The sequence below is a fragment of the Pholcus phalangioides genome, unplaced genomic scaffold (genome assembly GCF_987345545.1).
Source record: "Pholcus phalangioides strain wild (caught in Gottingen) unplaced genomic scaffold, Ppha-v1.0 ptg000029l_1, whole genome shotgun sequence".
NCBI classification, from domain to species: Eukaryota; Metazoa; Arthropoda; class Arachnida; order Araneae; family Pholcidae; genus Pholcus; species Pholcus phalangioides.
Window position 1 is genome coordinate 2,955,182 of NW_028301619.1, and position 17,612 is coordinate 2,972,793.

The 17,612-nt window shown below is 35.7% G+C and overlaps 1 protein-coding gene across 2 annotated transcripts in view; it reads left to right on the forward strand.

Moving 5' to 3' along the window:
- The window catches only part of LOC149067585 (uncharacterized), a 114,554-nt gene extending 102,801 nt beyond the window's left edge, over nucleotides 1-11,753 (forward strand). The window contains exons 21-22 of one of the 2 annotated variants that reach the window (XM_089252568.1): nucleotides 3,304-3,375; nucleotides 10,562-11,753. In XM_089252568.1, the coding sequence (XP_089108694.1) occupies nucleotides 3,304-3,375; nucleotides 10,562-10,942 (453 nt within the window). In that variant the 3' untranslated portion in view covers nucleotides 10,943-11,753. The remainder of the gene's footprint in view (nucleotides 1-3,303; nucleotides 3,376-10,561) is intronic. The other variant, XM_089252569.1, reaches the window with a different exon arrangement.
- Nucleotides 11,754-17,612: the final 5,859 nt, after the last annotated feature.

Genomic DNA, 17,612 nt, shown 5'->3' on the forward strand with positions numbered 1-17,612 from the left:
AAAATCAATACACCAGAAAATACCAGATACCGCTAGTTGTGGGCAAAATTTCTAATTTATTGCTAAAAACTACCGATGGGAGGAAAACTGAAAACAAAGTATAAAGCTAAATAAAACACAACTATAAAGCTGTGGTTATTACAATGATTTCACGGGAAAAAAAGTTTAACATAAAGAAAATGCCCAGTAAATGTCATTCAAGGAAGTAACATTAAAAAAATGGACATTCCTTTATAATAGTCGGATAAAAAACACGGGAATGTCCCATAACATATGGTCACTTTGTCACTTCATGTGTTGATTATGGCCATAAAAAAAAGAAATTCGGCATGCAAAACTAAGTTTGCTGGATTTTTGTAAGAAAATTACCTTCTGAAGGTTGGCAGGTCTGACATTCATTGATTATTGATGCAGGTAGGGGCTTGTATATCGGCAAACTTATTTTATCACCATCCTGTATTTAAACACTTTTAATTATTATCCTCATTGTTGAGGATATCCACATGTCTGTTCTGGCCTTTGTTTTCATAGTCGTGTGAGAAACAGTATTAGATTAACTAAAGTACTTTAGCAAGAAATGCTGATTTAATTCCTACTCCAAGGCTATCAAAAAAACGTTATTAAAGATTGCCATTACATGGTGTACAAAAATGAAATCTACAGTTGATAATTCTTTCTATTTTCTGCTCAATTATTGTGCTAATACACCATAAAAAAGTTCCTGGACTGAACTTTTGGTAGTCTTTTGCATCATCTATTAAACATCTCATTTGTCATTAAATTCTATGGATTCTTGTCTAAGCTTCTCCCCCACCTCTACTATTAGCATTATGTTGTATGTATTCTGTGCTAAATTCAAAGGCATTAGTGCTGGGAATACGCAAACACCACAGTATTTTATAGCATGGAGCCAAGCCACTGATGGATTGAAGAGGAGGGTACCCCTAAGAGAACAAAACAAATAATGTAAAATATTCTCTGGGGGTATTCATACCCCACCCTGTGTTGCATTTTCCAACTAACTGCCCCACTTAAATATTGCATTAATCTGTCACTGGGCCAAGCACCTGCAGAATTAGTTCAGAAATAAAAAATTTTCTACAAAAAGTACAAGCCAAGTACTCACATGTTTGAAGCATGCAACATTCCCTAGCCAGGGACGGCTTAGGTGAGGATGGAGGGGGTGCTGTGCACCCGGGCAGCAGGCTTTAAGGGGTGGCACTGTAGACATAAATTAAGACCCCAAAATTTAACACCGTAAAAATTCACATGACATCACACTTTTGAGTCATACCTCGACAACAGAAATGTTGAGAAAATAGACACAGAGCCTCTGACCGTAATACCAGAAACAAGAATGTAAGCTATTAGGTCAGCTCGAGACAAAATCTGTACCTGTGCAGGACTTATTTTTTGGGCTTCCTGCCTATTGTCCACCCCCATAACCCCTACATCCTGCGTCAGGGTCCCTAGGCTGGAATCTTTTGTGGGACCCCTTCTACAGTTAAATTATAAAGTAAAAAAAGAAAAATTTAAAGGATTTAGTCCTGGGCCCCAAGCTAGAGCCTTGTCGGCCCTACCCCTGGGAATCATGCCCTTCCCTCACAATTTATCCAAACAATTCCTAACAAAAAAAAAATTTCGCCCTTTCATCTTGGATTTTGCACCCCTTGAAGAGCTGACAAAAAACATTTTCTTTGATTTTTTTTCGGCCAATAGAACTTTTTTTACCCATTCACTTCGGATTTAGCACCCCTCTTGTGTGCATGGACCCTCTCCCTCTCCCCAGCATCAAAGGTGGAGTCGATTGATCTAATGTATATGTGTATATATGAATTGACATCATCATCATGCCCCTCAGACTTTCAAGTCTATCTCCGCCTATGCTTGAGTGGTGCCCCAAATGGATCACATGGCCAAGTGCCGCCCCTGTACTCTATCACAAGGGGCAAGTGTGCATTTTGGTTCCCTCACCCATGGCCCCCCACAAGGACCCGAGACAATTCTCATTATTTTTTGGCTTTTTCACACTATAAATTAACTATAGAAGGACACGTGAGAAGTCTGACTGAGGGGGCGCAAAAGATCCTGTTCTAGGATGAGGGCGCATTCCCTCACCCCGAATTTGTTCCACAATAGTCAAATGAAAGCAAAGGAAAAATTCGGCTTTTCTCATGTCTGGTCTCTGGAGTACCAGAAACACCTTTTGAAAAAAAATTTCTTAATAAAAATAACCTGGTTATATCATTTTTACAGGATAAGTGACGATGGCTCAAGGGCGTAGCAAGGGGGGCACTTGGGGGTCTGGTCCCCCCCCCCCCCGAAATGTGAGAAAATGACCAAAAAAGGGAAAAAGATGGCCAAATCCATTGTTCTGTCACTTTGGTGTTCCCTCCCCCGAACGAAATTTCTGGCTACTCCCCTGCGATGGCTCACGAAAATAAGTTCTGTTTCAAGGCATTATATTAAGAATGGTAAAATAATTCTGGAACAAAAAAAAGCAACAGAAAATTTCTACTTCAAAAGCGGAACGTATGGTCACACACATTTTGCATGGTAAACAGTGATACAAATACAAAAACAATGCCACAACAGGCAAAATGCCCAACGAGGTGCCTGAGAAAAAGATGCCCATAACAAATATGGATGTCATATATTTCAAAAATACTGCAACCCAATTAAAAATGCAATTACAAACAATATATAATATAATATTATATTGTATATATATATTTGTATAACAAAATATACAGTATTATACTATAGAATATTATTGTATATATATATTTGTATAACAAAATATACAGTATTATACTATAGAATATTATTGTATATATATATTTGTATAACAAAATATACAGTATTATACTATAGAATATTATTGTATATATACATTTACTCCAACATATTTATCATATTTCTTTTTAAATGTTTCAATTGTGTTGGAATTTACTACCTTCAAGGGTAAGCTATTACATTTATTAACAACCCTATTAGAGAAAAGATGTGCAGCTTTCTTCTGAAAAAAAATCAGGTTGATCTCAGGTTCCCATTAGGGGCAGCATATGAGGCTTCGCATTCGGGTGGCAGGTAAGCCAGAGCCGTGCCTGTCCCTAACTGAGTTGTTTATTTAACTGAAGAATTTTTACCTCATCAATTTTCTAATAGGGGCAACAAGAGAGAAAGCTGCCTTATTTTTTGTGATTCATGTTTAATAGATGGTGCAACAACTATTATCACCAAATATTTGGTCAAGGAACTTTTTGTACAGACATTGTGTGTATTTTGATTATTCCTTTGCAGAATGTGGTCAATGAAAACTCAATCATCGCTAGTGAAAGTACAAAATTGAAGAAGTCTCGTCCATGCATGAAAGTAAGAGTTCAAGCATTTCAATGTAAAACTTATATACCACATTGTTAATTAAATGCTCTTAACATTCTGTAAATGCAATGTAGTTCTTAAACTAAATTGAAGTTAATGCCTATCAGTTTGTGAATGTGTAAAAACAGTTAAGATGTTTGTGTGGAAATAAATAATGTATATATACAGGGCATCCACATAATTAAACGACCCTATTTTAAAGTAGCCTACAGGCGAAAACAGTCATCAGAAAAGTGTGAAATTTTGTGGAAGACTTCATAAAGTGATTGGGATTTGTTTCAAGGGAAAAAATTAGTTGCATACGTCGCCACCAGACAGCACTTCACTTTGAATACCTGTGGTAAACATCTAAATTTATGTGATGTCACCAGGCAGCTGTTATAAAACCTAGAAACATTCGCAGAGATCTTGTTTCTCGATACGTTTGCTGCTCACAATGACAATAAGTTTACAAGATCACGCTTTCTTGGTCAAATTGTTTTACCAAAACAGCAATTCTGCAGTAACTGCTCTACATAAATATCGGATTTGGAAGAGGATTCAAAAAAGTCCAATGAATGTTAAAAACCTTTGGAGTATGATAAGGAAATTTGAAATCACAGGATCGGTGGCTGTTCATCCTGGAAAAGGAAGAAACCCCATTTCTATCAACGCAGTATAGGAGGTTTCGCTTCAGGTGGAAGAAGACAGAGCTTCAAATTCTCGTGGTAAACTAGTGCCAGGCGTGTAGCACAGGCATTGGATAGGCCATGTTCAAATGTCCATAAGATCATGCGGAATATCCTCCGATATTATCCGTACAAACTTTCACTTGTGCAGCGGTTGCTTCCACATGACTATGATACTCGATTCTGGTTCTTACTGCAGTTTCTAGCTCGCATTGAGGTCGATTCAGAATGGCCTTGGAATATCCTCTGGACAGACGAAGCACATTTTCACTTGGATGGTGCAGTCAGTACTCACAACTGTCAAATTTTGGAACCAGAAAATCTGTGCGTTATCTTAGAGGTTCCGATGCATTCACCAAAAGTGACGGTTTAGTGTGGATTTATTGCATCATTTATTTTTGGTCCCTACTTCTACGAGGAGTTACGTTCTTCAGGTCCAGTGACATAGTTCTATCACCATAAAAGGGATATGCATTGCTGTTACAGAACGAAAATGTTCTGGCTCTGCAAGCACGTCACTGCCTTGCAGACACAATCTTTATGCAAGACGGAACTCCACCACACATTGCAGTTGTGTTAAGAATGTTATTAAAACACATTTTACAGAAGAATATGTCATCAGCTGGCACTTTACTAATCTACGGCCTCCCCTATCCATGGACCTTAATCCATGCGATTTTTGGCTTTGGCGGAATTTGAAATGTGTGGTAAGTCGTGAAAATCTCCAAGCACTTCACCTGACCTTAAAGGCAGCATTTCACACCATGTGCTGAACATTTTCCTCGCACATACTTTGGTCAGTTGTGGAACATGCCATCTTGCGATTTCACATGGTATCTGAAAATGATGGCCATCATGTGGAACATGTTTTGTAAAAGTCTTTAACAATTGTTAAAATTGTAAATGCTTGCCTAAATGTGTCATTTCTTGCGGTCATGAATTATAATGTGTCATCTTAACAAAATGCCCTCTCTTTTTCCCCCTGAAACAAATTCCCATCACTTCATGAAGTCTTCCACAAAATTTCACAATTTTCTGATGACTGGTTTCGCCTGTAGGCTACTTTAAAATAGGGTCTTTTAATTATGGACACCCTGTATATATACACTATAGGGGGTTTTCAAGAAATGCATCTTAGTAAGGGGATAATGAATGCCTTCTCTCCTTTATATCTTTATCATTTATATGTAATGGAATATTAATAAGTCTTTACTTTGTTTATCTAGGGGTGCATCCCCATCTTTCTGAATTATTTTCTAATTTCCAGTACTTTTTGCAAGAAATAATCTTATTAGCCTTAATTCTATTCTCTAAACTATGAGTATTTTTTCTATATGTAGATCACTCAAAAAGTTTTTAGCTGAAAATTAATTTTAATTGTTACAGTCAAATTTTTATTACTCAAATTTTCAATTGCTCGAAGTAATTTCAATCTCCTGTGTAATAAAGGTTATAACTGGAAGTAATATCAATCAAATTGGTCCACTTAGTGAGTCCTTCAGTGTAGCTTTATGGTCTGTATAGAGTTAGCCATGGTAACAAATCTTTACTCATCCTTTCATCTATTTGTGTAAAAAAGATTTCAATCCCATGTTCATAATGCTGTTGGAATACTGGTCCTTTCCTTTTAGTTTCCTATTCTTTCCACTCAATAGCAGTAACCTGTTATCTAGCAGGAGGCTGGGGGATTGGGCTTAGTGTTTTGGTTTGATCCTTTCATACAGAATATAATACAAAGGACTCTTGCTAATCCCACACATATCAGACCGGGTGTACTGGATTACTAGAAATCAGTTGAAAAAAGCCATTCAAATAATATAAACCTTGGCTCACAGGTATGCAGTGATGTTTTCCTCTTCTATGCTTGAAAAAAAAACCTGCCTAAAAATGCTAGATTACTGGTTTGGCTGGACTAGTGTATGGCCAGATTATCGAAAGTCTACTGTATAACTCAATGTCTAGCAGTTATAACTATGCTAGACAAATGTGTGTTTTTCTTGTAATTGCTGGAAGCATTTTGAGATATTGAAGTTCAATTGTATCAGGGTGAAATTCTATATATTTTTTTCAAAGTATTTCCTGTTAGCTTCTGTGTGTTTTTTCAAACTACTTCTTGAACTCTTCACCTTTCAGGCTGTTCATTCCACTAACTGGTAATTGTTCGAGAGAAGACACAAACTCTTTGTCATTGTTTTATGTTTCACACGCATACTTTTACCTTTGGACATGACAAGAAAAAGTCTTGTATTCCTTTTATATGGACATTTGTTTTCGCGCAGCTTGACCTAGATTGTCCTTGCGGCAATAAAATCAAAATCCAATTCGAACACAAACTCAGACTATAAAAGGGTCGTAATGAAATTGATGCATTGTTCGCGATTAATAAGAGTGTTGCCAGACAGAATATTTATGCCATATCAAAAGGAATACAATGACGAGCTCATGATCAAGGGTGACGCCACAGCATGACAATGAGCAAATTACAATCGTCAAATATTGGAACCTCTAAATTGGAAGATCTGAAAAGTATAAGTAATGTGTGAGTTCCTTCCTCCAAAGAGACCTGGTGGTTATTTTAGCACTGGTCCTAATGTCTGGTAAAGGAAGTTCTGAATCCACGAAATCCATGACTAGTTTCAGGGCTCATCAACAGAGAATTTAGCTGAGTGAAGACAAATTATAAGTTCCACATCTTTTTTTCTTTTATCGTGCTTTTCTTCCACATGTCCTGCCAACAAAGCATTTTAAGCTATTATTCCTCTATTAAAGGGAAATGATGGAAAAAACAATGCATGATGGCTTTGACACTCATACAATGTTCCCTCTATTTTATTATAGAAACTCTATAACGGACACCTTTGGGATAGAAAATTTTGTCCACAAACAAAGTGTCCATTAATATTTTGTATAATACTTTGCATCCTGCTGACCAAATTTGAAAAGGTGTCAGTTTCGAAAACAGGAGATGTCTATTATGAGAGGTTTCACTGTATTTTACTTGCGTTGATCTGTTTTATATGTGCACAGAAGGCAATCTGTGAAGCCAGGTCCAGATCACCCTTTTCATTCAATGCCCAAAAGCTCAAGAACCTTTTTTTCCGTCAAAATCGCTCCGTGCTGTGATCTAAAGTTAGGTTTTAGAGTGATTCAGCGCAACTAGTCTAGATCGGGATTCAATTTCGCTAATAGTGCATGGTCCAGCCGGCAGAAAATGTTTCATTGTGGGTACCGTAGAAGCTCTAATACCAAGAAAATGGGAGAGGGGTCCTAGGGTTGCCAGACATCTGTATATATGTGGCCCATAAGGACATACGTAAGGTAGAATTGCATTGAATTATGAATTACTGAGGGACACTGTGACCTTGGAAAGTTGTTTGGGGGGAAGGAGCAGGCTCATGTGGCCCAAGCCCCTAGGTTTCAGTGCCTATGAGGTATATGTTGTATTTAAAGAAATTTTAATTAAAATTTGAAAAAAAATCATATTTTTTATTAATTTTTTTTATTGGACTATGATTATATAGTCTATGATTATTATATAACTGATTATTATAGTCTTAGAGGGTAACCCCACCATAGCAAAGCTCAGCATTCATCACTACTGAGCGACTCGTGGCCCCCACAAGGGCAAGGCTGACAGAGCTTGTACCAATTCTCATCATTTTTTGTTTTTTCACACTATAAAGTAACTATAGAAGGGCTCATAAAAAGTGACCAGAGATCCACAAAAGATCCCAGCCTAGGGGCCCTGCTCCAGGATGTGGGAGCCACAGAGAGACTTCATGCCAATGTTGGCATCTCTGCATTACATGTATGGTGCTTCGCACGGGAATGCTGTGGAAGCCCCAAGAGTGTACCAGGAGTGTTTTTCCACAAAATGTTTGATCCAAAAATTTTAAGGAATCATCTGTGGGAAGCGGGCTTCTTGTGGTGTTCTCACCCTTTTGGTAGGCTCTGTATACTACATGCCGCTGACAAAGGAGTCCATTTCACACAGGCACCCAAGCCATTCCTTTACTTTTCCTAATTTATATCAATGACCTTCCACAATCCCTCAACTGCACCACTAGACTATTTGCTGATGACTGTGTAATTTACCATATCATTCACCATCAATCTGATCAATAACTTCTCCAACATAATCTGGCTTCCATCGCCGACTGGTGTTCCCTATGGCAAATGCCAATGAGTATCTCAAAAACGGTTCGCATGAAAGTTACCTGTGAACTTCTTCCTCTTGAATACTCCTACTCCATCAATCATTTACCGTTATCCCAAGTTTCTCGTATCAAATACCTCGGTGTCATTATTTCAGCCGACCTACGTTGGAACAAACACATCGACTATATTTACCAGAAGTGTCTTAGCAAACTTTTCTTCCTCCGCCGCAATCTTAAACACTCTACTCGGGATATCAGACTTCTCTGTTACCAAACTTATATTGCGACATCCCAGCATAACTACCCAGGATTCTGGTCTGGCGAAATCGGTGCAATCGATACACAAAGGAGAGAGACAAATGATTTCAAAGAAATTTCTAGTTTTTCGCAAAAGTAAATTTATTAATTCTTTAACAATTAAATATGTTAGGAATAACAGAATTATTTCTCAATTTTCATACCGTACACCAATGCAAGTCTGTTGTCTCATCAGTCTAGTCCGACTGCAGGAGTTAGGTGATCTTTATCGGATCACACGTGCCGTGACGTCATCGACCTTGAACGGAAGGTCACGATCCGAGATGAAACCTCACGTGGCGGCAAGAGCTGCAAACTCGACGGCCGAAATGACAATCGGAAGCAGCGATCGATGCGGAACCATACGACGGACGGATGAACGATGACAGGAACCGGGACGACAACGATTGCCTAGAGATGTGGCATGATGGGTCCGGAACCAGCCGGCGATGTAATAGCACCAGAGAGACGAACTATTTCATTCTTCAGATGACTCACCCAAAGGCGACCACCTTCACCTAAAGTGATGTATTTTGAGTTGAAAGGCGAGAACAAATGCGAGCCGATGCAAAGTGGCTACGGGAATTTATACCTATAAAAGGAATTACGGAACGATCCAACTCCTGGGACCGACCATCTCAGAAAAATACACAGAGCATAGCCAATAGAAAAATACATCTAATTTACATAAATAAATGACAATTAATTTTTTTATAGTAACTTTTACAAAAATAAGAATGGCAACAACAATAAATTAAAATGGCGATGTGATCAAGATCGCACATTTTACCGGACTATGAGCAATGAAAATATCACAGACTAATTGAATTAACCGTGCACGGTTATAAAAAGGTAAGATAACATAACAAATTCTATTAAGGATTATACAATTACAACTATATAAACATGTTTCAAAAATAAGAGATAGAGGCAGGTTTGGCAAATTCCCTAAAGGTTTCCAACTATTGTTACAATATTTCCCCCGTCCTCTCCTATGCCGCTGAAATCTGGGACCCCTACACCTCCAGTAATACAGACAAACTTAAATCAATTCAAAATAAATCCGCCCGATTTGTTCACGACTGCTGGTCATCTTTCATTTCTGTGTCCGAACTTAAAAATGAACTTCATCTCCTCCCTCTCTATACTCTTCGTCTCATTTCTCGATTAACATTGCTTTATAAAATTTTCCATGGTCAGTACAACATAGATACTTCTGGTGTCTTGGCCAAACCATCCTACATCTCTAGAAGACTCGACCATTCCCTTAAAATAAAACCTATTTCTGCTTCCACTGACTGCTTTGAATACAGCTTCTTTCCCCATACCATTGGTGAATGGAACAAACTCCCAAGCTCTATTGTTGAATCTCCCTCTATCACAAGTTTTTTATCCAATATCAAACAATATCTTTGTCATTCTCAATCGCATCCTCTTGTATAGGCCCAAGGGCCAACAATATTGTATAAATAAATAAATAAATGAAATTCCTCAAAGTATTTTTGTCTGGTGCATGTCTTGTGCAAAAACACATTCCTGGTGAAATCTTTGGGCTTCCAGAGCTTTCCTATCTATAAAACCATACATGAAATTCATTTCAACCTTTCCATCCCTTTTGTAATCAATGATAGACATGACGATAAGTGCCAAAAAAGTTTGAATCACCCTGTATAATGATAAGGGATTATATTGTTTTGATCTATTTTTTCGATGTTGCAAAAGACAAATTTCTTATCAAATGTTTTTAGTTTGGAAATTCTCTTGTGACCTACAGTTTGGGAAACCACTGCTCTAGAGTGTGTGGACTTGTCTTTCTAGTTCCCGCCTCTGGTAAAAACTTTCGTTTTAGTTCCTGAGCCTCCAAACATAGCTCCCACCTAGGCCACTTTTATGAACATTAAAAGGCTAAAGAAAAATCACTGGAAAAACTTTTCTATTAATTTGACTGGAGTGTTTTGATCTACTAGTCAATTGCTGCTATAAAGGCTTTTTATAAAGTATTATTAGTTTTTTTACCTGGAATGCTTCATTGATAATAATGAGTTTATTATTTAGGTTCACAGCCTTACTGCAAGAAGTTTATCAAGGGAATTTCGGGACAGAGCCAAACAGAATACTCCAAAGCCAATGAATCGCATAGTTACTGTCCCAGTTCAAGTAAGTGATGATGGTGCAAGTGAACATGAGAGTGTTTCAAGTGCAATATCAGTGTCAAGTCCTGTTTGTCCTGTCCAAAATGAAACAACGCATGGTTATACATCCGATGAAAGTAGCACAAGTACAAGTTCTTTACCCCGATTAAAAACAAGGAAACATATTTCTCGCTCTATATTGCAACGTGCTTCATATTGGGAACGCAGAGTAGAACAAGGCCTTTACAGTGATGCATCTGTAAATGAAGAATTTCCTGGCATAATAAAATCAAATGAAACATAGTTTACAAATATTATTGAAAAAATGTCATTTTAATTCTGTAAATTCCATGTTATACTTTCTTTCAAACAGTTTATATTTCGCAACTACATTCCACTAGATTATGGTTGAATTTTTGTTTAGTATTATTTTTTATGCTTATTCAGTTTTGTGTGGCAAACACTGATGAAAAGTATTATATTTTGTCCTGTATACTATAATATATACAAAGGACATTTTTGCTTTTTATTCACGAATATTTAACTTTCATAATGAAACCATAAAGGTACACAAATAATTATGATTTTTTTTGTTTTGTAAATTAACCTAGAATCATTTTTTGGTAATCATATTGTTATAATTTGTATTTGGTTGGCATATACAATTTCTTCATAAGCAAAGATATAATCTATATCATATATTATAGACTTCTTCATATTGTGGTTGTTAGAAATTTCACGGCATGAAAAGTTTAATGTGTATCCTTATATAGGCTTTGTATTTGTGTCTATCAAATTGAAGGATAAGAATGTGCAAATTTTCATTCCTATCTTTTTTAAATTTTTCTGCTAATGTGACTGAACTGTTAAAACAAACTATTTATAATCATTACCCCTCAAATGTTTTCGACATAATACTACATTGGAAGTTAGTTGTATGGAAGAAATATGAAACATCATTCTCTGCTGCTGCTATGTGAGTGTGTTTGCAGATTTGATATTGCAAGATAACCCTACACAAATTCTTTTTACAATTAAATAAAGTATGTTTTTCACTTAAAATATTTTTTTCTGCTCATCTTTATCTTGGGCTGTATATTAAAATAAATTCATGGAAAGATGAACATGTCTTGATAATGCATTATTTCTATGTGTAATTTTCTAATTAGAAATCATATAAAGTTGAAACATGAATCAAATATAACCCATTTCTTTCTTTAATATTGTATGCCATAGTAATTAGCAGTGTTTCCTGCCTATTTTGATTCTGATGTGATATTACACTTCTTCAACTGACTTATATGTTATTCAGTCCAACTTAGGTAATTCAAAGTTCAAGGGGACTACAAAAGAATCAAATTATCTAAAAATTTGAATTAACCAAGTTCTGTTGTTTGCAGTATTTTGCTTTGTCTGACACAATATGTCTGACCGATGCATAGTGCTAAGATCTGACAGCTTCTGTTGAAATTAGGAAAGATAGAAATATGTACTCCTGGTAAAAAAAATCATGTTAAAATGGTGCATATTCTGCCCTAGAAGGGATGTAACAAAACTAGGCTTTAAAATCATTTCTGAGAGTGTTATTCTTTCCTTGATTCCTTTTAGAAAACTTTTTTTCCTCACCAGAAAACTGTTCTTGTGGAGAATATTCAAATACAAGGCCACAACAGGCAAAATGCCCAATGAGGATCACAGTGCCGTCTTAATGCATAGGCTCACCTGGGCACGGCCTGGAGACCTCAAGAGAAGAGGGGCCTCAGAAAAATGAGAAGTAGTAGAATTTTTCGAGAATTTGCTTGTTAGGGCCTCAGAAAAATCACTTGGCCCAGAGGCCCATAATGTTCTTAAGACGGCCCTGGAGGATCATAGATATTCAATCATAGTCATCCTCCAGTCTTTGTATTCAGTGCACCACAAAAGTTTAGGAACTTATGAAATTCGCTCTTAAATTAAAAAGAAACTATTATTTTATAATAAAAGGTTATCAGGTACTTCTCTAAAAATAGTATTTGAATGTCAAAACAAGTGTTTTAATTCGTAATAAAAATCATTTTTGTGAAAAGAGTGAAATTCGTTTTTGTAAACGTTTAGACACGATAAAGAATTTTCATTATTGGTCATCGAAATATACAAATTCGCTACTAATGACACCACTGTCGTTCAGTATTTATGCTGTCCATGCAATACCATCAGATATTTGAGGTTCTGCAAGCTACAGCGAGCATTTCTGAAAAATTTAACAGAAAATGGAAGCTGAAATCAGAAGGGTAAACTGTGTTCGAGAAATTGCAGTTATCTCACAATGTTGTAAAATGCCTATCTACCGAATATTATCTGGAGGTGGTATATATAGTGCCCAACAGTGATCAGATGACAGAAGAATCCAAACAGTGGTATCTACACAAACGATGATTGCATGGGTATTTGGATACTTGTCATGTTTGGCATAGACACCGGAACCTGAGGACTCAGTGTGCTTAGGCCTCCCAATAAACTTTGCAAGATGGGTGAGTTCCACTCTCCCCACAGGAATTCATGGTGGATGTACAATGCAGTTGTACTTGAATCTAGTATGTATGGGACGTCCAGCAACTATGACCAAAGATGAAAAACCAAACAGAAACACATTGAATAGAGTCAGTCATGACTTAATTATTATTTTAAGATTGCCCATCATACTAAATTATAGCTTTGGCAGCTTACAAGACTATCATTCATAAAACTGGTATTACACTATTAAAGTTTGATAATAGTTCTTTCGTATCAGTTACATTCAGGCGAAGAATGTAACCAATTAGCTTATTGGTTGTTTTTTCAAGTTTTGTAAAAGATCCTTTATCAAACTTTTATAGTGTAATCCTGGCCTTAAGAAAAGGATTGTTTGAAAGTTGGGGAGAATTTCTTTGATTGAAAAATGTTACAAAATTTCTCTAATTTTTTAAAAACGTTTGCGTGCCACTCCTGATAATGGCATGCCATGGGTTAGTCACTCCGATATATGACATAGAGGTTAAAAGAAAGTTCATTGTGTTAAATCTACTGTATTTAATCACCTTTTTGAATCCAAAACCTTTCAGACACGCAACACATAGCTTACATAGAACATTCTTTTATATCTTAATTTACTGTTACTTGGAAATTCAGTTATATTTTGTGTTTTTTGATTTTTGTGGAAGATTAAATTAATAATCACTGGATATTAATTTGAAATCTTTTAAATTTTGGTGCAATGGTAATAAATAATATATTTTTAAATTATAAGATTAGCGTGTCTTATTGCTGATGCTACTTGTAATGAGAGTATATCCTTTATAATGCATCATCATTACTATTTGTAAATATTGAGTGCAATAATATGATGATTGTGATAATTGGTATAACACAAGTTCGTGGTCCTCTAACCAAACTATGTGGGGTTTTTTTTTTTGAGAAAAGCAGCAGCAAGCACCTAAAGCAACCCAGTGCAAAAATTCAAGTTCGATAAAATTATTAAAAAATTATGTACTTAAGCATTTATTGTATACATTATATAATCTATCATTATATTACATCATTATTTACACTTCTTTGTTCACAAGAGAAACTTTTACTATTTGCTAATCATTTATTAAAGAGCAGATGTATTTGGATGGTCACATGTGTTGTAATTTTTTTATACATATTTTCCTCTACAAAAACTTTGTTTCATGTTGGTACTAACTCACAAAATTTTGTTCTTTAACCAATCAATTAGATACTTTTAACATCATTAATTTTATAACTATTTATACATCTTTGAAATTGGCAGTAACCAAGTTTGCTGTGTGTAAAATGATGTAAGTAAAGAAAAATGATTTGTTTAAAAAAAGTATTAATTCAAATAAAGCTGGAATTTTGCTGCTTCATTTTTGAGCAGCTGCATAAAACTTTTCTTTCTTTTTTTAAATGAATTCAATGCTTGCAAACCTAAATCTAGCCAGAGATACACAATAGTCTTCCAAAGACAGTTTCAATCACCTACTTTATGTATTTTAAATGATTAGGGTAGTCTATTTTTTACTTTTTTTATGATACTGTGTCAAAAGTGAGAGGCTTCTCTACTATCAATTACTCCACTTTTATGTGCCACTAATTGTTTAGAAATATTAATCAAAACTATTTTTACTGTGTATGTAACTTCCGTAGAAGCAGTATTATCAGTTTTGACAGTATTTTATTTATTTCTTTGTTTCATTATTATACTTGTATACAGAAATTATACTTGTGTCATTTTATTCAAGGTTATGACTGAAGTTATGTGTATATCTTGTGAGATAAATACATATTTTAAATGTTTGTGTGTGTGAGTCTTTTGTTGTTTTTAATTCACATTCCATTAGTGAAATTTTTTGACAGCACTTGAATTGTTTACAATATGGAGCTATTGAGGGATTGCTGATACAAAAGGTGTACTCAAGATTTGGTTAAAACAACATTTACCAGAGGGATTTCTGGCTTTTATAGTATAAGCAGGTATAATTTTGTTGCCTACTTAATTTTTCCCCTCTAAAATTAGCATTGAACGCTGAAATATACCTGCTAAAAACAATAGGGTTGTGACTTTAATATTTTTTTTCTTGGGATGGACAGTTCACCCTTTGTATCGGCAATTCACCCTTTGTTCTATAAATCACTGTTAAATTGAAATTTATTCAATGAAAATTTTTCTGCCAAAATTCTTGCCACCTCTCAATGATAAGATAAATCAATAAATAATTTCAGTATGTTTATTGCAGTAAAAAGTATCTATATCTATATTTTTTAAAGGGCACTGACTTTCATATTGATACCTACGGCAGCATTTACTAAAGCATAATTTATTGAAACACAATGTGTGGCTGAGATTTTTTGAACTGGCTAACAATTTTTTTAATGTGATTTTTAATACCAAAATCAGTTTTCAGTTACTTGGCAAGTATTTTCATTGTTCCTATTTAAAATTAAATAGTAATACAAATACAACGCCACAACAGGCAAAATGCCCAACGAGGTGGCTGAGAAAAAGATGCCCATAAAAATATGGATGTCATATATTTCAAAAATACAGCAACCCAATTAAAAATGCAATTAACACAAATTATAAACAATATATACACATGATAAAATATTATACAACGCCCATAAAGAATACTTATGGTTGTCTTATTCTAAGAATGGATAGCTTCTCGATATACCCCAACATGTTTATCGTATTTCTTTTTAAATGTGTCAATTGTGTTACAATTTACTACCTCCGGGGGTAAGCTATTCCATTTATTAACAACCCTATTAGAGAAAAATCCCCCCCCCCCCGCAACACCATAACATTGCATTGTCCCTTACCAATCAATACTGGTGTCCCCTTGTAAAAGCAGTTGATTGGTGGTGTACTAAAAGTTCATGGTCCATCCCATTGAAAATTTTGAACACTTCGATCATATCTCCTTGACGCCTGCGTTCATCCAACATAAACATACTCAAAAAATGAAGTCTCTCTTCATAACTCAAGCCCTGTGTTCCAATAAGGACACGCTTAGCTCTTCTCGGCGCCCCTTCAACCAAGTCTATGTCCCTCTGTAGGTATGGTCTCCAAAACCTTACAGCATACTCCAGTCCAGGACGAACTAAACCTCGAAAAAGCGGAAGAATGACTTTAGAAGAACGCGAAGAGACCTTTTTGAAAATGAGACCAAGCATTCTATTCGCTTTTTTGACCACCGCTGAACATTGTTCAGAAAACCTAATCCGCTCGTCAATGAGAATTCCCAAATCGGTGACCCTAGTTGCATCTGGGATAGTGACACCATTCAACTCGTAGGTGGCGTTAAATCAGGGTTCGACTGTATATGCATATAGATACATAGTGCAGTGCCATATTAAGTACATATAAGCTGGTGGAGCATATCACACCACTGAAATGATTTCATGATAGGTTCCTACTGGGATAGGAAATAAAGATGGGGAGCGAAAGAACAATTTTTTTCTTTCAATTATGATATATATATAAGATTTGTACCCTAAATTTGATCTGTTTTTTTTTTCTTTTTTCATTCACTTTGGACTTTTTAAAATTTTTAATTATGTTGTTAAACTTACATTTATGTACTTGCCTGAACTGAAGTTTAGACTTCCCTTATCTATAGTTTCACATAAAATGGTTTGCTCTTATCAATAATTTATGTGGGGTTTTTTCCAAATATGTGGCGAAATTTCAAGTGAAACAAAATAGAATTTTCTAATATAACAAAAAATGGGTGAAATTTTATTGGTAATGGCCATAGGCCCACCTGACGGCATATACAGGGCTTTGTGATAATGATTTTATAGTGTAAAAATGTGAATTACGTGGCTGGCATTTTCATCTAAGTCAGCGTTTCTCAACCTTTCTGAACCCAAGGGCCAGTAAAATGTATGAAATAATTAGATGGACTACTAATTGACAGCATGAGCTAAGTGTTCACATGACCTGTATTTTAGAGAACATTTCTATATTTCTTGGATGTTCTGACTTGTAGTTCACACAATTGCCCTGTTTTTGTTGAAATTGTGAATGCAAATTTCTCAATGACCTCCTGAAAGTTAAAATGGTCTACATCCATTCAAGGGAGTCTAATATTTTATTCTACCTGTTACCCATTATAGGGCTGGGGGCTGTTTAGTCCCTTTCAAACTCAAAATTATTGTGCAATACATATGTACTACGTAGTATGCCTTGAAGAAAAATAAAAAAAAGTTGGGTTCTCTCTCTCTCTTGGAGAAGAAAAAAAAAGATCTCAAAAGAGAAAAGGAAATTCTCTCAAAAAGTTTCATTGCCTCGAATTATCCAGAAACCAAAACTTTCAGAGCTCGGATTTTCGCGACTATGTACTTCTGCCTCCCCCAGCCTGGTGGCATATCAAAACACTGGTCTATGACACCCCCACTGACAGTGCTGAGGAACTGGTTGCACACATTGCAGACATAGGCCGAGATAG